This window comes from Rhea pennata, chromosome 3 (assembly GCF_028389875.1).
Source record: "Rhea pennata isolate bPtePen1 chromosome 3, bPtePen1.pri, whole genome shotgun sequence".
Lineage (NCBI taxonomy): Eukaryota > Metazoa > Chordata > Aves > Rheiformes > Rheidae > Rhea > Rhea pennata.
The window spans coordinates 81,180,599-81,202,293 of record NC_084665.1 but is presented as its reverse complement, the minus strand read 5'-3'; the positions used below and the strand labels follow the sequence as shown (position 1 = coordinate 81,202,293).

Below are 21,695 nucleotides of genomic sequence, written 5' to 3'. Positions count from 1 at the left end.
CTTCCACCACACGTGAACTTAGCTTAAAAGGCCAGCTGTAGTCTTGTGTTTTGTCACTGCTGCTGTTACATGCATTGCAATTTTCTACCAGCAAATGTCTTAAGTTGCTGGATTCAAGCAGTGTAAGATGTTACTTTTACATCGCAAGCACTGTACAGATAGGTCTTGTTATTCTTGTTATCTAACAGTGCACAAGTTTTTGCTTTCCTTTAATTCTTGGGCTAAAGAGTCTGTTTTGTAATATCCTTGCTCAATACTCTTTTCAGTTCCATTTTCATCTTAAGACACAAGAAGAGCACAAGGCAGAGAAATATTACCAAATTTTAAGAAGGTGACAATCTGGAACAAAAAACATGCATGCACAGTTTGCCGACTATTGTTGGAATTTCATCATAACGTATCTTGTTTGCATAGGAAAGAAATTAGGGCCCAACTTTAGATGAAGTTAGTGGTAATTATTCATATGGTTAAGAGCTGTTGGGTCAGGATCTGAGACTGCCAGGAAGATTATGAGAAATTGCAATGAGTAAAGGGGAAATGAAACTGAGGTAGAGTATGTTGTGCTTCACAGGACACAGTTAGGGCTTGGTTTCACTCAAGGCTGATAGATAAGGATTTTAAGAAGGGCGGGGGGGGGGAATGGGGCAGTAGAAGGGACCTGCTGCTGCTGCTAACAACCATTAAAAAAAAAAAAAAAAAAAAAAAAAAAAAACAAAGCCAGCTGCTCTCAGAGCAGAGTTTGATCCTTTCCATGCCTTTAGCAGCACAGCTTTATATATTCAGAGGAAGGGAATTCATGAGGACGTGTGGACCCACACCGTGGCATCGCACAGGAACATGCGCCAGAACGATGGGTGGCCTCGGAGGTTGCATCTGGCTCACCCTTAACAAGGTTAATGCTGAGTGGGTTTTCTTGGCCACGTTGTGCACGGGTTACCCTTCAGACGCTCTAACTTCAGAGCTGCGCCGGAGGGAGCGCAACTCTAAACGCGTGTGGTAAACGTATTTGGTATTGACCCCTTCTGAAAGATACATAGTGATGTTATTTAGGTAATGTATAAGTACTTTTTAGGGAGTGCAGCATTTATTTGGCTGAGTCGTAAAAAAAAAAAAAAAAAAAAAAAAAAAAGAATTTTGTCAGCAAATTAGAATTACAGTCAAATCTTATTTACTCAAAATATTTTGAGGACACAATAACATTAGCAACTGGATTCAGCTAACAACAGAAATTACTAAAGGCCTGAGAAATGTTGCATACCACCAGAATTTATACTAGGATAACCTTAGAACTCCTATCCACAATTAGGCTCATAGGCTATTGATGCATAAAAATGTATTCTGATGTGAGGCTTTCCATTTTTAGAGCCATCAAAGTACTGCGCTGGTTATATAGTTAACCATGACAAATACTGACCTTTTTTAAAAAAAAATCGGCTCAAATGCACATTTAGATAAAACAAATTTTCATACCCTTTAATATGTTTTAATAATGCTCATTGTAACTACAAACATTAATAAATTTAATAAATTACCAGTAAAAAAAAATACACAAGCTTGTACTTCACAAGATAGTAAAAGAGAGAGGCCCCTTTTCTATACCTGTAGGACAGACTGAGCTTATGACTGCCGTGGGCAGGTACCCTTCACGTAATGTTCTTCATTCTTTTTTTTCCCATCCAAATCACTGATTTTTCATCCAAAAACTCATCTGTCTTTCAAGCAGTGTTGAATATGTGTGCTTGATTACAAAATTTCCTGTCATTTGTCAAGGAAAAAATATTTAGTGACCTTCTATAAGGTATTACACCTGAAATGTTTTAGTATCTTGTAGTGGTTTCTAGCAGTATTCTGTTGATATCATATCCCAGTGATATTTTTGGTGGTCTTATTTCACTGTTGATGTGAAGTCCTAGCTTTTCTGGCTTTTATTTTGTGTTAATTATATTCATGGAACAGAGAAATCTCCACAGAGAGCCGGCTGTATATATCAATACATGTTGGCCAGTCATATTGGAGAATTGTAGAATTTCTACATATTGTAGAAATTATGCTCTTTGTCTCTCAGCTTTGAGGTGTTTGAAGGGAACCTGACCATTCTACAGGTTTTTCTGTTCTTCAATAAAAATTAAGTCATTGTTAATCTCAAGGGATGAGTACCAAAGTTGATTATTCAGTTGTGAAGCTGCTTTGTGTGTAAGACGAGCATTTGAGCAATTAACTCGGTGGTAAAGATATAGAGTCGTTTAAGTTCACACGTATGTTCACACGCATATATTGCTAAGCTCATCCTTCTGTAGGCTGTCTACTGTGAGTGAGGATAATGGGAATACATTTACTGTTACTACAGAGATGCAAAGGAGGATCCATAGAGTGGGGTGAATTTTACAACTACAAGTACTACAAGAAACCTGACTTTCTCTCTGTTCTTTCACCCCACATTTTTTTATTTTAATTACACAGTGGAACTTTATAACTCCTTTTAAAGCTAACAGTTAAAATCGCGTACAGTAAAGGTAGCATAAATTTTTAACTCTCAGTTTTCCTCACTACATGAGCAGCGTCATTTAGAAAGGCCATGAGCAAGTAACCTGTCCCAAGCTTCACCAAGTTTTGAGTGATCTTTTTCTGTGCAGCATCTCTGATGGGTGAGCCGTATATGTCAGGAATGCTGCTAAAAGATCTGGCTTCAGGCCTCACTACTACTAAACAACTCTATGGTTGTTTTGTGGTTTCCAGACTTTGCCAGTGGGTGAGCCAGATTTGCTGAAGGTGAGCGACTTCCTCCTCAGTTACATGTCATTAATGGAGGGGATGATGTGACCGAGTCCCTGTTCATCCTTCTCCTTCCTCAGTTTGCCAGCTCCTTGACCATCCCCATTGCGCCTGTGTGCTGCCCTTTTATATCACTTACAAAAAGAGGAGTATCCTTAAAAAACAATTTAATTTCTGACTGTATGCACTACAGAGCTATAATCGTAACCATGGCTATTGTAAGATGCCGCTACAGACCGAGCGTGTCAAACTTGCAGAGCTCCTCTCTCTTCTTCAAAGGCTTCGTGCCTGCCACGTTTGAGGGAACCACAGGCAAAGTAAATGGAGCCGAGAAGTTATCTCATGACTAACTGGGCACAAACCATTGACATTATTCTCTTTTCTCTTCTGCTTATAGCTACCAAACTGCTCTCCATCTGTGAGCGGCAGCTGTTCACTCAGACTCTATCTTCACAGTAGCCTCTGAAAGAAAATATTCAGAAAGCTATGCTGAGACCTGAAAGAATATGTTTTCTCTGACTCCATACAAAGCATTGCAGTGAAAGGGAAATGAGGAAAGAATAATACAGCAAGGATAATCTGTAAAGGATTTTTAGAAGAAAAATTGCCTAGTTGCAAGGAGTACTTCCATGTGTGTAAGACAGGGAATGCCCAAGCTATGCTAGGTGTGAATGAAGAGAGAGTTCACAAAAAGAAGGATTAGTTGGCCTGAAATAGAGATGATTGGTTTTATGGAAAATGCATAAAAGAATGATATTAAAACCTGTTTACTTAGCAGAGGAAAAAGAATGCATCTCTGCAGACTCTACTTGACTCAAAGCACACTTTGCAGACAACTCAGCTCCTATTTCTGTCAGTAAAGTTCTTTTCTAGCTCATTGTCTCAAGCTGAAAGGGAATTTAGCTGCAGCCACCTCATTTACCGAACTACGTCCAACATCTGCATCTTTTGTCTGAGTTTCTTTAAAATATAACTTTGTTTCCCCTTTTCCTGCACTGATTGGTGTGATTCTGTTGTACATCCTTCACAGCCACTTTTGCTGATGCGGATGAGATAAATATTATGATTGATATATTCATTAATCCAAGTAAAAAGCCAATATAATTTGTGTAAGACAGATTTCTTTAAGTAATACGCACTGTGCCAAATATTTAATATGTAGCCCTCCTTGACCGAAAGGAAAAGGCAGTTCTGCCTCTAACTTGTCCTTACACTTTTGGAAAGCCTTGAGCATGAACATGGTTTGGAGAACATCATCAAAGTTTTGTATGATTTCTGTACTCTAACCACTAAGAAGTAGGAGATGCAGGGTGTGGTTGCACGTTACAGTTCCTCTGGCCGCAGCATTTGCGGATGATAGCAAATCAGCCTCACAGCTCGCTCTCCGCCCTCCTGCCAGTGTTTATCACACCCGTGGCTGTGCCAATGCAATGGTTTATGATTTCGCTTTGAATATGGAGGTGTGACGTGAGCCAAGTTAAACACAAACTCCAAACTGAAAAAAGGAGATGAATTAACTTGGCCCACTTCAGCAATCCAATTTACAGTGCGCACCCGCAGACAGTTGTTTCAGCCCAGCTGTGGGCACAGTAAACTGCAGGAACGTGCATTTGCAGATCCCTCCTGTAGCTTTGCCAGTAGAGAGACTGTGCTAGGGGCCTACAGCCCCAGATTCTCCCTTCTGGGGAAGGCATTCACATCTACGATTCCCACTTCTCAGGGCAGGCCGTAACCACTGGGCTGCACTTGGTGAAGGAGAGTGTGACACCAGCATGGTGAGCCTATTTCTGTATTTTAAATGAAAAAGTTACTTAGGTCAGAGCTAGTATTTTGTCAAAAGAATCTTTGCAGCTGCTTGTTGCTTATAAAAGAATAATAGGAGCCAAGTTAGGTGTTGAGCTGAGAACATCAAATTCCCATTCTCAGAAGGGGATTGCATCCATTGATGTTTTTATCTCTTGCAACTCAAAATAGAACAAATAAGCTAAAGAGTAGATATTTTCATTCCCAAATGTCCTCCTATAGCTACATTTAGTTGTAGGTGTGCAAGAAGCTGTTTGTTCAGCAAGACAAACAGGATTTTCTTTCCTGTGTATTCTACTTCAGATGTCACATTGGAAGTGATGTTCTCTGCAAATGGTGTCTTGATGGATCATGAGGCCAAACAGTTGCGTGTTTTCAGTTGTCACTGCAGAAAGATGTGGGAGGGAAATGTTGGACAAAGGGAAGAGTGAAAGATTCTCCTGTAAAGAAGGCTTGTCTGCAGTACTTGGTGAAGTTAAATACTTCTTAGGTAGCTGTCAGGACATAGTTGTTGAATGTGCAGGCAGGGCAATTGCACTATAATCTAGACACTGGGCTACAAACTAGAGATGGTGTTAGGAGAGCATTAAAAATTGGCTGGATAAGCAGAAGGATCCATGGCTGTGGCACTAAGCAACACTAGAATCTGGAAAGCTGTAGTTCATCTTCAAGAGTACCAGTTGTGTAGTTACTGCAGCTGACTCTCCTCAGGAGTTTTTGAAAGCAGATCATGTCTTTGGAGGTGTTCTACTTGAAAAAACAGAATGTTTACTGGGGCTTTATCTTCCAATTATCTTCATATCACCAAAGAAAAATTATGAATGAAATATGAAGTAGTTGGCCTGGAGTCTCTGCAGCTGTCCTGCTCACTGCCTACTCTAGACTGGCATGGTGTACTTGACCAGGATCCCTGGCAGTTAGCTGCACCCCATCTAGCATGGCATACGGTTGCTGGCTTGTTTTGCTGTACGGAGGGTGAAAACAGAAGGGGCACCCCAGGAGCCCTCACTGGCGCTGCCAAGACAGCAAAGGTGGCATTCACACTGTGCAAAGCTTTGCAGGAAATTAGGATGAAAGCTAAACGAAGTATTTAGTTTAAGGCATTCTGGCTGAGCCTTTTACACCATGAAAGAAGTGTGTGTGTTTCACATGTCTAATTCTCATTTTTGTGCTTCCCTTTAACAGAGAATGAAAAAGAAGTGTGGAGGGTTCTTTTGTGTTTATGTGGAAAATTACAATTAAGTTCTTGATATCCCTCCTATTCCATTTAATGTTTGGATCACAGATGTGAATGAAACAACTTTTTACAACTTGTCTATTATAGTTTTCATTGTGATAGTTGGACAGCTGTGAAATAGCTGTAACAAGCAGGACACTTCAAGATCAGATATTGTGCAGTATCCAGGATGTGCCTGATTCCAGCTCTAATTCACTGAATCCCTATTAATTTGTGGCACGATCACCATAATATTAGACACCGTCATACCACAATATGTTTGCTTCCTTGCTTTTCCAGGTGTAATCCTGAGGGGCACAGACTTAGGTCCTCAAAGCATTGAGGAACCTGATTGCCACTGAAGTCAACAAGAGTTAGGCATTTAAATACTGTTAAACGTTTGATCATACATGACAGGGTCACATAGGAAGCCTGTGGCAAAGAAAACTGATACCATGTTCTCATGTCTGAGGCAAGAACTTCAGCCAGTGGAGACCGTTTCTCCTATTCAGGTGGCACTAAGAAGAGGCTATTCCTTCCTTAGTGTTCTGCAAACCACATTAGTATTTCAAGAGAAATTCCTGCTATGATTTCCAGCTGCTTTCACTTAAAAAAAGAACCCCACAAACTAATCCTCTGGAAGTCCATTATTAGCATCTGTTTTTCAGGTCTAGTTTCCCAAAGGTTCTTTCCGTATTTTTTCTGTCTCACTTAGGACTTTTGCTACAGAGAGCCTGGGAAAGGTAAGACTTCTCCTAAGGGAAATTCGTTGACTGTGCTTGAGGCAAAGTGTCCTGGGTGGGGGCCACAGTCTTCCTCCACTCTATAGTTATTTGGAATCAGTTATTTCCAGGTATTTCAGATGTTTAGAATTAGAAGTTTGTAAGGAAGAGGGTCAAAAGGGCAGAATTTAGGATCAAGGCTTTCTGGCCTTTCACGTTTTCAAAAGTGAGGCTGGTTTAATAAACACTTGGTATCCAGGAAGTATCCAGGAATAGTGTGGGAATTAAGTGTCAGACTTTTAGGGGTCTGGGCCTTGGTCTTCTAAGGCTAAAAAAGTACTGCAATTTTCAACCACATATAAGGAGTTGGGTTCCTAGATTCAGTATTTGGGTACTACAAAAAACCTCAAAACCTCATATATCTGCAGCCTGCACGCTCTGTCTCCTATCACTCACTGAGCCAGAAACTCAGTGCTTTAGCTTACTGCTGAGCCCTGCAGTATTTATCAAGCTAGTTTCCAAGCCCTTCTTTCGCTTGCTTGGCCCGAAATGGTGAGCATGCTTTTGACCTGCACAAAAGGCACCTGATTGCCACGTACCTGGAAGTGCTCCATCAGTGTGAAATACAGGTTGAATGCAAGTCTTCCCTCCGTCAGGAGGCTGTCCTGAGCTCCACATGCTTGTTGATGAGGCCTTTAAGAAGCCTTAATAGGTTGTAGGTAAGATACAGGGCTTTTTCTTAGTTGATTACTGTGTGGGGAAGGGCAATGATAGACTTGTTCCGGGAGAATTACATCCAGTGCTTGAAGCAACAGCACAAGATATAGGGGAAGGAGGTGATGAAGCGGGGAAGACTGAACCTGAGAAGAAGGGCCAGCAGCGGTAGAGGGTCTGGACAGCACATCGCGGAGTGTAGCTGGAAAGCATAAGACATGTCGTAAGACTGATGCTGATGTTTTTACAATGCTATGGTAATAGCGATACCTAATATTAACACCTGGTATTACTTGTTATGGCACAAATTTAGAGTTGTGACACCCGTATGCCGCCCCTCAGCAGCAACTGTGAGAAAGGGTTTGTGCTCGGGGTGCTGAGTGAGCAGGGGAGAGGGGCCCGACTCCAGCCTGGTGCCAAGCTGCTGGACTCCCTCACTATGTCTGCTGGCGTTCTCCCTTCCTCACCAGCTAGCCATGGACATTTATCCAGACTGGCAAAAAAGGTCCAGTTCTTTATTTAGCTGTGGGTTCAAATCTGCCTCTCCAGTTGGTTTAGCTGCAATATTTTAGGGTCTCGTGGAAGAAGGATACTACTCTCAATTTTTCTTTCTGAAATTCTGTCACTGGAATAATTAACTCCTCACTGACCAGTTAACGTTGACTCCATGTCCTCATAGCGGTATGGCCAAATAGTCACCCCAAACCAGCATTTTAGTCAGTGTTTCATTAAGATGTTTGATGAGCAACCTATAGACCTCTATGGATTTGACATGCAGGTGTTCATTCGTAGCCACTAGAGCATGGCCCAGTCACCTTTCCCCATCTTTTAACCTGCTTCCAGCTCCTGGGATTAGGATTGGAGGTGAGGAAGGAGACAGGCTAACAGAATAACTGCATAGTCCTTTATTTTACTAGAAGTCGGGATTTGCGTGCTGAAATTGAAGAACTCGTATCCGTTCCCCCTGCAGAAATTCAGTGTGTTGCTGGCTTGTGAATATGTCACATAAGTGATTGCAGAGGTGCATATGCCCCTTTCAGCCCCCAGCCAGAGGTCAGATTTATCCCTGACAACGTAAGGGCTTGCATTAAAAATGTGTAGCCCCTTTTGCCCCAGTGTACTTCTGGTCTTAACATGCAGTTTTCTGGCCTTGCATGGTGACTTCTAGCAGACAACTGGGGTTTCTAGTAAGGGAGGATACTTGTTTTAGAGTACAGAGGAAATGCTAAGGTGTAGGCACAGTGCTGCCATAGTCGCTGTTCTGCTTTGTAGCAGTTTACAAGAGAGTAAATTCAGGACTTTCATCATTGCAGTTGTGGCTCAGGTACGAATAATTACCAAAAACTGCAGATGATTTATTAATGCTGTGCTCAGTAAGCATAACCACTGAGTGTTTCGTACTGTTGTTCTTAGGCCAGTGCACTGGCAACGTCCAAATACTGATCTGTGTCCCATTGCGTTGATCGCAACCGAGGTTCCTTATTTGAGTTGTTCTTTGTTTGCAGACATTTTATGTAAGTCGAAGGTGGCTATTTTATCCAAACTCCTGCATCAGTCATGCCAGGAATGTTGATCCTTGGCCTGTCTTCTGAAATTATTCATTCTTTCTTAAGCTGAAAGGCCGAGTCTAGATAGCCAAAAGAATCATAACACGTCATTCCTCTTCCTTACCTGTAATTCTTTGGGTTTCTTTTTTAAACTCTGTGATTTATGCAATGCTATATTTCCAAGTGCTATAACCCGGAATAATCTCGGTGAAGTTACTGAAGTTGCTATGGTTTTATACTCATGTCACTGAGAGCAGAATTAAGACCATTAAGATATCTTCCCAGAAACAGACCATTTTAAAAGTTGTATTTATGTCTTTGTTACCATTTTACTGGTGTGATATCACTTAAATCTGCACACAGCTAAGAGGGATAAAATGATCTAGTTTACTCCATAGTGGAATTCTTTCAGTTACAGTTCAATATTTTGAACCATACACAGAATTAACAGAATTCAGAGAAGTATTAAGTCAGACCTTTGATTAGAGATATCCCATCCTTAGGCCAAGTAATTAGTTGACTGGCATGTGTTAATTTTGTCAGCTATTAGAGTCAGGCGTGGGCATTTGGTTAGTTTCTAATTTTCTGTGCACAACTGCATTTTTAAATTTTTTTTCTGTACACAATTACAGAGAGAATTAACAGCCAAAATAAATCTGGTGGTAAAATAGGGTAGAATAGTAGAAAACAATGAGAATTATTTCACTTCCTATTCTCAGGGATCAGGGAGTATGGAACAAAAGAAATACCTACCTGAAGTGGGAATTAGGTGCTTTAGCATTTGAGGTTTAATCCCATTGCTGCTAAAATCCTCTTTTAACACTTCACTGTTGCTCCTGCATTTTGATGTGAGAAGTTTCTAAGTGCTAAGATTAAAATTTCTCTTTAAAACATTGAAAACAGCTTAAAAATGTGTTACGGAAAATGCTGCGCACAACCATTTAGTGATAACATCAGTGTGTGGAGCCAGTCCATTTTAGACAGCTTAGGGCACAAGTTTGGAAAAGTGAATTAAGAACCAACTGCTTTCTTTCTCGGTCAGTCGATCGAAGCGATACAGATTTCCCTTACCGGTCAAATGTGGCCATGGAGCATCCGAATGCCCTAATTCTTCTTGCAGGTATCGAGCACACGAACTTAGCGATCAAGGAAAACCACCCACCGTGCTCGTGTCCTCTCGATCCGCAGCAGAGAGAAGGAAGCCCTGCGTGTTGCTTCATGTGACGTGACGTAGTCTGTCCTTTCCACAAGCCAGGGAGCAAACCCCTGCAGAGGTAACTGGCTTGGTCTCCTGACAGTGGATGTGTCAGGCGGTGAAGTCCTCCTGTTTCTGAAGAGCGAAAGGGAGGTGTGAGTTACTGGACAAATCCTGCACATGTTCATGCAGGTCATCTCATTCAGTGAACGAGATAGTTGAACTTTTTTGAGAATGCGTGTCAAGGCTAGGGACTGTGTCGGTCTGTATTGCTGCTGCCAGACGTTTCAGAAACCCAGCGTGCAAGTGTGTGATACTGATTTATAAGGGATGCCCCAAGTGAGATGACTCTAAAACCAGTATTTTAACATGCTAGATGCATTGAGATGTCTTTTACTTACTTGTTTTACACCATCAGATATTATATTTTGTGTGCTGGGCAGGAGAAGAGGGGAGATGTGTATGTGTATACTGGTGTACTGTTTTTTTTTTGATAAAAAATTAAAAGGGTTTTGTTAAGGTTGCAGTGTGAGGTGTTCCAAAGTTAGAAAGTTTCATATTTACACTGGTTTATACAGCCTCAGTGTTTTTTCCTTTGTGTGTATGTGCTGCATAAGGCAGGCTTGGAAACCTTTCCTGTCAGGTGTAAGAAATGATCCTACAGTTAAAGGCTGTATGATTTTTGATCTTGTATGAGTAATAATGATCTTTTAAGTACCATTTTATATATGATTTCCAAGAGGAGAAAGAGCAGCTTGCAAAAGAAACTCTGCAGACAGCTATTTAAAGAAAGAAAAAGAAAAGATAGACACTTCATATCCCTGCTTCATCTTCAGCTGTGTTCAAGTCTGCAGCACAAACCAATACTGGGCTATAAGAATTCAGGGGCAACAGCAAGCGGGGGAGTTATAGCTGCTGATCCTCTTCCTCAGCCTTTGGGAGAGGGAGATTTTGGAGAAGAAGAGTGGGTTATGAACTCCCAGGCCAGCCAGTCTTCTCCTCTTCCTGCTCTTCCTCCTCCTCCTCCACCACTACTTGCTTGGCTGCTCCCAGCTATTACCAGGAAGCCGTTTGCTGCTTGCTGCTGTTGTGGTAGCAGCTGTATCAGCCAGATATTAGAAGACTTGTCATCAGCTGCCTTTGCCATTTGCTGCTAACGTTGGTGACAAGGTAAGGAACAAAAGGGAAATGGCAATTCTGAATAATTAATTTGCAGTTACCCACTACCCTTTTATTTTATCTGTGGATTAACTGATCTATGGATGCAGAAACACTGGAACTGGCTCTGCGCAGGGGCAGATAAGGTCAGGCGCACTTCTTAGCTCAGGAACAGCATCTCAGCAACCCAGGAAGAGTTGAGCTGTTTTTATGCATCCTGACCCACGTGAGCAGGAGGCTCAAGCCACCTCCGTGAAGGTTTCTGGTGTTCCTGAACTGAGCTTCTGCAACCAGGGGTGCTTTCAACCATAGCCAGCCAAGGTCCGCGTGGTTCGGGCTCAGCCCTGGCCACCGCTACGGCTGTGGGCACTGCGCCCCACGCGGCTCCGGCAGTGCCTTTCCCCAGCGCGCCCCCACGCCACAGCCTTGCCCCGAGTCAGCCCTCATGGCAGCCTCCCCGCCACCGGGGACCCCGGCAAATATTTATTGGTGCTACATTTTTAAGTACTGCATACTGAACGGTTTTAATTTAAAATTCCCTTTTTTCTTTTATTCTCAGAAATCAAGGCTTGCAAAGGCAACTTGTGGTAGAGAATATTTGTGCACGTGTGGTTTTGTAATGCAGAAAGATCGACAGTATCAGACTTACTTGAAATCACAATATAACATTTCACGTATGAAATGTGTGATACATGACTGTTTAAAACATAACTTAAACCCTAGCTGATCTTGTATCTGCTTTATCTGGATGGTTTAAGACCATTAACATATGTACATTCTTTCCATACCATATTGATACAATGGGAGCAAACCTGTCTTTTACATTATTTTTTAAGAAAAAACCTCACTCAGTAGATTGTTATTTCAGAAGTTCTTAACTCACAATATAAAGAAAAACATTTAATAGTAGCAAATGAAAGTGCATCTGAAGCATTCCTCCTGGAGGCTGCATTTCATGAGGATTTTTATGTGATTATGGGAAAATAACTTCCCTCCGTGCCTGTGGAGAGGGCTGAGTGGATGGCACAGGGAAGATTCCGTGGAAAGCAAGAAAGAATGGAAACGCCGCGGAGGTTATTTTGTGAGAGCCAGTGCCCGTGCCGTCCTCTCCATTTTTGCGGAGGAAAAAAAGACCGCATTTCCTGCGTTTTGAACCGCCTTTCTGTTTCATTCTTCCTCTTGCTTCTCAAAAAAAAAAAAAAAAAAAAAAAGGCGAAAAAGAAAAAAAAAAGAAGAAAGAAAGAAATCCACTTTCCGGTACTGTCATATTAGCGCATTCTAAACAAATGATTTCCTTGCAAATTTATGTTAATAGTATCCCGAAAGCCGGGTTTATCGGACGAGCGCCCCACGTTGTTTGCCGAGGGGGTGGGTGGGAAATGCAAACAACAAAAGAACAGACCCGATTGATATCGCTTCGGAGGTACACGGGGGAAATAGATTGATTTCCGACCCACCGCAGAACGCTATTCGATCTGATGAGTTTACAGTTAGGCAATTTTGTTTATTTGTTTGCGATGAGCGTGAACATCATCAATATTCCACCCTGGGCTATTGGAAGCCTTGCAGAAAGTGGCTGTGTGTCAGCGACGCCGGGGTTATCTGCAAGATGGAAGAAGGCAACCTTAAAAAAATGAAGGGACTGTGTTTTTCCCGCAAAACTGAATGTCTTGGATCTGATCGGTTATCCTTGTGTTGTAGGGTTTGGTGGAGAAATAGATAAATGAGCGCTTTTATTTTATTTCACCTTTTTTTTTTTTTTTTTAAAGAAGATGATCTTTCTATTAATCTCAAGAAGCTAGTCACACAGTACATTTGCAAACTGAATTTTGCTCCAGAATAAGAGTCTGCACCTAACTTCCTCAGCAGGTTGCCTTTTGCACGGTGTTTTGCACAAATGAGGGGGTCAGAGCAGCCTATGGGCACCGGCTCAGGATACGTCTCAATTTGGCCCTGAGGTACCACACTCTCAATTTCCAGTGGATTGAAAATGCACCATTTGCTATTGCTTATACTTAAGCATATACTTAGCTTAAAATACCTATGATTTTAAAATTAAACTGTTTTTTCCTTTTTTTTTTCATGCATTAGCAAATGATATTGTTAGTGAAGCGCTGCCTTAGTGTCACACTGCTTGCCGGGCACATCATAAATATTCAACTGAAGCCTCCAAATGGTCTGTTCTATAGTTTATTTAAAGATAATTTCCGTTGACCCCGAATGATTTGAAATGTGGTGTTTTGAATACTAATATGCTGTTAGGCCATTTTCAAAGTTACCTGTATTCTCGCTGCGTTCAAGTACGAGTTAAGAATTAAAATGGCTTTAAAACCAAGAACATGCCTGCGAGGAGAAACCACACGGCTATATCCCGCAGGACGCAGGGAGCCGCGTGCATGGCTTTACTCTTCTCGTGTCTCTCGCACCACTGACTCCTGATGTTTTTGTCTCGGGGGGAGGGGGGGAGTAAATAAAGAGGAAAAAAAAGGGGAGAAAAACAGGCAGCAGTGAAGGGAGGCCAGCACGCGTTTATTTACAGTATTTCCCGGCGGGGGCTGCGCGGCAGCGTGGGGCGCTGCACCGCGCGGGAGGGAGGGACCGGCGGTGCGGGCGGCAGAGGGGCAGACCCCTGCGGGGCTCCCGCCGCTCGTGCCACCCGTTAACGGGACTGGAAATGCTCTTTACGTTGTAAGGACCGGGGAGCAATGCCCTCTTTAAAAAAAAAAAAGGTGTGTATATATATATATATATATATATATATATATATATATATATATACACACACTCAACTGACTCGCTGGTAATCAGGTTAGATGTTTTAACTGCTGGTTGCTCATGTTATAGCTGTGCTAAATAATAGTGACTTGTGCATTTAAAATGCTGCATTGGCAGGATCTGTTCTTTGGAGTGCCGATCGCAGGGTTTAATATCCCGGATTTGCTTGCGAGACTGGAGAGTTGCACCGGAGCAGATGCGAGGCTGCTCCGAAGCCTCAGCGCCGCTGTCCCCTCCTCCCGCCGCCGGCCCTCGGGGCGCGGAGGAAGACTCCCTTTTGCACCCAGCCGGAGCAGCTGGAGCAGCTGCCCGTGCTGCAAGAAGCGGCGTTTCTTTAGGTCTGCGGAGAAGCTAATGACTAAAAAAAAGACTGTGTGCTCGGGCACACTTTTCAGCATCGCCTTTGGTCATTTTACATGCTTGTCGCTGCTCAGTTGACGCTGAGTACGTAGTAAAAAACCTCTCACTTGGCTGCGGCGTTAGAATAACATCCCATTTCTCGAAGCGTTTAAACTACCAGGCAGAGCGCTGTTCCCCAGCACGCAGGTTTTGTTATCTGATAGCGTTCAAAAAGGACGAACAAAAAAGGAGCTGGTAAGAGAGCATCTTAGTGAATTATTTTAGACACCCTGCACCATGCCGACACCCTTTTTCTTCCCTCTGCTCTCCCTGACAAGATGTTTAAAACCAAAAAAAAAAAAAAAAAAAACAAACAAAAAAAAAAACACACCCCAACAACAACAAAGAGGGTAATTTTAAAGCTTTTTCTCCCAACGGATAATGGCGTGGAGCCACCCGGACGATTCTCTACTTGTCCTGTGCGGAGGATTATTGTCCAAATCATATTGCAAAGCGGCATGAAGGAACAAGCAGCGGTTCCTGCCCTCCTTGCTGCTGAGCTCAGCTGAGCTTTCTGGGGCCAGTGTAGCTGAAAGGGCAGCGATATTGTCGCTGTAAAAGTGAGCGGGCTGGGGAAGGCTTCCCAGGTAGGGGCTGAGTGCTGGGGAAATGGAAAAAAAAGCTGAAGGCCAGAGAGTAGTATATTTTGCATTTGCTTGTGGAATGAAATATTTTAAATAAATTTCAGTCACTGGCTTATTACAATGAATATGGCATATTTTACATTGGGTTCTGTAGGCTTTTTATTCATATATTTCCTCTGATATGTATAGTTTTCAGTGTAATCACAAATCCATAACAAACAAGAATTTGGAAGAAAAAAATGTTTCTAGCCTTGCTGTATGCTCTTACCTTTCTGCATTAGTTGGTGTTAATGCTGCTGTTTCCTTGCTGATGTTTTTAGAGCGTGCAGAATATTCAAATATAATGCAGAATATTCAAATGTAATACAAGGTCTTCAAGGCATTCCTTTCATTCAAATATCCATCCTTTTCTATACCAAAAACTAATCCTCATCCACCTTCCTTTTGGTATGGAAAGGATTCCCAGTTAGGATAATTGCTACCTCTTTATGTACTTTGCTGTATTACTTTGCAGGCATGAAGCCACCTAGTAAATTATAAGAGCCTACTGTGAAAAGACTTTCCTTTTTATAGCAAATCTTTCTTGCTGTTGCTTTTTTTATGAAGCTTACTTCTACTATAACTGCACTTTCTAGGGCTTTTTGTGATTTATTCATCCCATTATGTAATTTATATATAAACTTAGCGCGTTTTAAGTGTCTATGCTAACCTGCACTATTTCCATGGTGCTTCTGAAGTGAATAAATATTTATTATAACTTTACCAATTCAGACTTCCTGCAAGCACACTCCAGTGAGCACGTGTTAGTTTTCGCGGCAGGCGCCAGCCCGTCGTACGTTGTCCTGCGTACCCAGGCGTACAGAGATGCGAGCACGCATCCCGTGTCCTCCGCCGTCAGGTTTCTGTGCGTTGCAGCGAAAGATCACGCAGCAGCGGCGAGCAAAGAGCCGGAGCGCTGTGAACCGACGGAGCGGCACCGTGTCTTGGCAAGTGTGGGTGACGCCACGTGGTGGCACCGTGTCTTGGCGAGCGTGGGTGACGCCACGTGGTGGCACCTACGTTCATGAGCTCTGCGGCGGCCACCGCTTCCATTTTGGTGCAAACCCCTCGTGTTTCGGAGCGGGCCGTGAGCCCTCCTCCTGGGAAGAACATGGAATAAATAGCTAAAGGATCTGCATAAACACCACCCTCCTGTTTAAGTCCCGGCACACCCAGGCTAGCACGTATATATTCTAATGAAGCACTTCAGCCAGATGCCTGAGTTGTCTAGCGACAAAAACATGCCTGGAAAGCCAAATCTTTGTTTAGTTCAGACTGCTGCTGCTAAGAGTTTTATTTTGTGGTGACATTTTGTCAGTGATTTGAGCAAATCCAGGGAATTACAGTATTTTGCAAGCCAGATGTGATGATAAATTTGACGTGTGAAAGGCGGCTGAGGCCCCTGGAGTGGAAGCAGGGCCCCAAGAGCAGGTTTTTGGTCAGCTGGAGAGGTGAGATGCTTCGCTGAGCTGGCTCAAGCGGTGCAAACCAGAGTGACTGACTGATCAAACTGATTTGTCCGGGGCTGCCGCCTCTCTGCTGCCGGGGCCTCGTAACCCACTTCCAGACTTCTCTTTTTTTCAAACACACTAAATAAATGTACTATTAAGGGAAGGAAGCAAGCACAAATGCAGTTACAGCTCTGAAATTTCTGTTGGCTGAATGAAATGTGTGATTTCCAGAATGTCTAAACTCTCTTGTATTTACCTGTAAGTACACTACTAGAAACAAATGAGCAAGATATTAATAAGCAGCATTCTTTTCTTCATTCAAACCTGAAATATATATAATAATTACACTATATACTACGATATTATATATAATAATTGTAATACTTAATAACGATACATTTTTTAACATAATGGGAAACCTTTTATTGTTTAGGTCTTAGATTGAAATTGTTGTGTATCTGGTCTTTCCTTGCTAAGCAGATGAATACTAAGTGGCAATTGGGCTTGCACATATATGTATTTTTGTTATTCAAGAAAAAGCTTATATTCTGTATCTCTGCCAGGGTGTCAGAGTGTACGCGGACAGACTGGTGTAAGCAGGGTCTTGCGTTGAAAGATAACATAAAACTTTGACATGAAAATGGAACCAGTTCACCTGAACTGCAGTATTGCAGTAGGCATGGAAGTGCAGAGTTCAGTGTAAAAGAGGTTTGTTTTTAATCTTAGGGGAAGATAGGACAGTTGAATTACGTGAACGTTCCCTGAGAGGATAATGAAGTTCTGTGCAACATTTAAATTCTCTAAGTTATAAATCAGTCCTGTAGAACATGACATCATGCCGTGGGCAACGAAAGCTGTTTTTTCATTTGTCTTTTTAAAAAAATACTCAGTTAGTATCTTGCTCACAGTGAAGAAGAGACGATAAGGTGGTGGTATTCGGGGATTGTTTCTATGAGTAGATTTGCAAGTGTTAATAGCTGTTTTGCAACGTTGTTGTAAACTACGTAGATTTTATCAAAAGCATTTCTTCAAAAGGTAAAGCATATTTTATAGGTGAGACTCTAGCTGTACATGCAGTTTTGCATGTGCTAAACTTCATGTCTTTGCGTAGACTAATTGTAGCTGGATCAGTGCTTGGTTAGTTCCCAGGGAGCTGAAAATTTAAAATATTTTGATGTATGCTTGAGCTAAAACATGTTATACTACTTTGAACACATAGTTAAGTATTTTTGAATGCTTCATTTGACCCCATCAGGCACTGAGTATTCGTGCGCTCGTTTTTTAAATTACTTGATAGTTAAATGGAAGCACAAAAAATTGTCATCACTGGTTTAATTCTTTTCAGTAAAATGTTAAATGTAACAAATTAAATTTATATATCCTCACTGCAAATATTTATGAAACAAAGAAACAGAAGCCGTAGAAGAATAGCCAGTACTTGTAGAAAGCTAAGTTGTAAACATGACCAGCATAGGATCCTCAAGCCAAAAGCTGATAATTATTTCTCTGCAGTGTGTCTGAATAATGTATTTCAAGGATTCACATACCTAGCATGTGTTACAAATTAACATTATTCGTACCTAGCATGTGTTATAAGTTAACATTATTCAGTAAGGAGTTGTTTGAAATTTCATTAAGATTCCCCTGGTTAACAAGATTAATAGAAGAGTACTTACATTTTAGCCATTTTTAAGAGTCAGCAAAAAAAAGCCATTACTAAGTGCTAGCCCTGTGGAGTAAGTGCTCTGCGGTTTGTCTGCCTCTGGGTAGTCACTCTTTTGAAGATGACACCCAGGGTCACCACCACTTGCATGTGGTTTGGGAATTTCGAGAGAAAACAAACAAACCCTGGTTTATGACTCTTGCAAAGGCTTTATTTATTTTGTTTTGAATTGAAACCGTAAAAGCCATTACTAACCCTTCGAAATACAAGCATTGTAAAAGTTCAGCTGCCACCCTTCCCTTATCATGCCTTAACTGTGCCAGAAGTTGCCAGCCCTTGTGGACTTAGGCAAGATCTTTTATTAGGCCAAATAGCTTTTGAGCGCACACATACGTGGAGAAAGGGCTTTTGCACAGCCATCGCCTGGTTCAGGTGCTCCTTCTCCTCTGAGGAAAGCTCTGTTTCAGGAGGTGAGTCTACTGGAGCCTTATCCCATGTAGTGACAGGGACATCAGGGCCCCCAAATTGCCTCCATGTCCCATCTGAGCCTTTTCCCTTGCCAGGTCAGGCCAGGAGAGGCGCTCCTCCTGCCCGGAGCCCTCTCCTTCCTCCCAGTAATCTGCCCCGCATTTGGGTTCCTCTCCTTGAAAGTAGCGTGTCCTTTTGGAAAGACTTGCCAAAGTCTGAGGCAAATCGTTAGTGAAGGCTGAGTATCTTTCACTATCAGTCTGTGTCTCCTCGATCTGGCAACTCACAGCCTGCAAAGTAAAACCCATCTCTCTGGAAGGATGAAGGAGAAAGCCCTTGGTGACTACTTCTTCTTCCCCTCCCCTCTTTGAAATTAGTCATGTCAGTCATTGGAAATAATTGGTGCTCAAATGAGGTTAATGTTATAAATACTTGAGCAAATACAAATGCTTGCGGCAGTGGCAGAATATTTGAATATTTGGTGCCCTCTAGTGGGCCTTGAGTTACCAGGACTCCGTTTTGCGACGTGTCTGGAGGCTCTGTCTGTGGTGAAGGAACAAAACAGCTTCTGTAGTTTGGCAAGAACTACCAAGCGGGGATTTTGGATTCGTGACTTTAATATCTTACCGTTGTGGTATTTGTGAAACTTTTTATGTCTAACAGGGTTTTTTTTTTTTTTTTGATCTAGTTGCACAGTGCTGGTGATTGATGGCTCCTACACCGTGAGGCTCTTGCAATGTTGTCCTTGGGCTGCATGGGCTGACTGTATAGACAGCTGAGGGCAGCGAGGCATTTAAAGACTTTCAGAAAGGCGTCATTAGGCACCTGTTTGCATCTGTAAGTGCCTCTGACTTAGCCCTTGTCAGTCAATAGAGAGGTCCCACTAAAAACAAGTGAGGATCTGTTTCAGGGCTGTCCTGACTTTTGAGCAGTAAAGGGTTTTTGAAAAGGAGTACTAACTGACATGATTGATGGTAACAGAATCCAATTGTAAATAAAAGGTATTTTTTGACAGCAGCGTGGCAGAGGGGTACATTCCAGGTGACTTAAAAAGCACAGGTGAAATACATGTTAGCCCCTGGCAATGGAATATCAGTGCAGAAACTCTCACTGTTTTACCTGCAGATCCTGCGCACACTCTCAGTAGGTTTACAGTACACAGAAAATCGTACAATTTGATGTTACATCTTATAACCAGCTGTCTGTCTTCATTTTTAGATGCTACAACTGTGGTGGCCTTGATCATCACGCTAAAGAATGTAGTCTACCTCCACAGCCAAAGAAGTGCCATTACTGTCAGAGCATCATGCACATGGTGGCTAACTGCCCCCATAAAACTGTTTCACAACAGCCCACTAGTTCTCAGGGAAGACATGAAGCTGACCCACAGCCTTCCACTTCTGCCTTCCTGAGAGAAGGGGGAGCAACGTACGGCTATTCATCTCCATCGTATTCTCAGGAGGGAAGGTCAGAGATCTCCGAGCGTTCAGGCAGGTCACCACAAGAAGCTTCTTCAAGTAAGTTATCTGCGTCACCTGAAGAACCAAGCAGAAAGGGGCCTTCTGTTCAGAAAAGGAAAAAAACTTAAGAGCTTTTGTCATAACTTTCCATTTTCTTTATCCTCTTGGGATGTCTACCTCATGCAATACAGGGGAAATTATTTCATAATCAGTAGCTGACCTGGAATTTTAACTACTGTTGAGGAACTGTGAATTTTTATTTTCTTTAGTAGACAAATCACTCCAAGCAAAATACATATGAGCAGGGTGTGTTAAGTTTTACCTTCTGTATGTGTGTGTATGAGTGTGCACGCGCGCGTGTGTATGTATACATATCTATAAATATATATATTTTCCATCAAACACTCTCCAGCTCCCACAATACATTATTGTGAAGCAATACAGTATCCAAATGTTCCTGAATTCATTCTGAGAAGCTATTTTTAGACACACTCAAAAAAAAAAAAAAAAACAAACAAGAAAACCCAAGAAATCTCTCATGCAAGCACACCAATACTGAAAAACTACACACAGAACTGAGATTCTAAGACTGTGACTTTTCTTTTGAACCAAAGGATACTTTCATATTTTAAAGCTGCCATATGGTACTAAAGATACTAAGACATCCCCATAGCCTCCATTTGAATTATTTTCTTTCTCGTATCTATGAAGTATCAATGCCTTCCCCCTCACTGTGCCCGTGAAGGGCAGTGTCATGAGTAAATACGGCTCTCCTTGCCACCATCCTTTGTTGATGAGGAGTTTAAAGCTCCAGGAAAGACAATGAATGTGTAGTTTCTGTGCTGGTTTCTCAAAACATTTTGTTAAATTAATGTGGTTGTAAATGTAATTTAGATGACTGTTGTGTAGGGGAGAATGTATAAGTTGTTACAGACCCTTTTGAGTGGTATCAGGACACCATCCTGTTTAACCCTCTGTATTCTGTGAAAGTTTAGAGGACCTTGGTGGTGGTGGCAGCAGCAGCAGCAACTTCTTTTGGTCCCAAGTAGTCTCTATCAATCTGAAGGGACTTATCCCTTGTTTACTATTGAAAGGTCATGGAGAGAACTCCCTAGGGATTTTGTTGTTGTTGTCTGCTTTGTTTTTTAAAGAAAAAGAAATGCAAAGCTAATAAGATCCTGGGATAAATAATTCTTTAAGAATAACAGTAGATGGGTACTTGCAGTTGCTCAGCCAGCCTCCCTTGATGATACAGCGCACGTATGGTAAAGAATGACAGGAGTCTGCTGCAGAGCAGCTTTAGTGCAGGGACCTGCACACTTGCCAGAAGCCCTGGGCATCATCTACTTCTTACAAAACAGAGACTGTTGCTGGCCAGCCTTTGCCTAGTGTGTGCTGGGACCACACGCTTCATTAAAGATGAGAAAGATTGGTGGCCTCAGAGTGAGACTCCCTGGGCTGCAGCCCTTGCTCGGGGTTAATGGAGTTGGAGTCTATCAAAACTTCAAGTCATGTTCCATTTGTAACGTCTCAATTACCAAGTCATACGTAAGATAACATACTTTGACAAATCCCATTGCAGATGTAAGTTAATTAGAGAAACCTGTATAATCCTTAACATTGGCAATAAACATAGGCTGTTAAAGCTTGAAAGAGTCAGGTAGGTTTAAGCTCAGATAATCAAGAAGCAGCCTGCATGAAAGGCCACAGTGAGCCGAAGTCCTGTCTG

General features: G+C 42.1%; 1 protein-coding gene across 1 annotated transcript in view; it reads left to right on the top strand.

Moving 5' to 3' along the window:
• LIN28B (lin-28 homolog B) overlaps window positions 1-20,094 on the top strand; it is a 92,648-nt gene extending 72,554 nt beyond the window's left edge. The window contains exon 4 of the mRNA XM_062570998.1: window positions 19,725-20,094. Coding sequence (XP_062426982.1) covers window positions 19,725-20,094 — 370 coding nt within the window. The remainder of the gene's footprint in view (window positions 1-19,724) is intronic.
• Window positions 20,095-21,695: the final 1,601 nt, after the last annotated feature.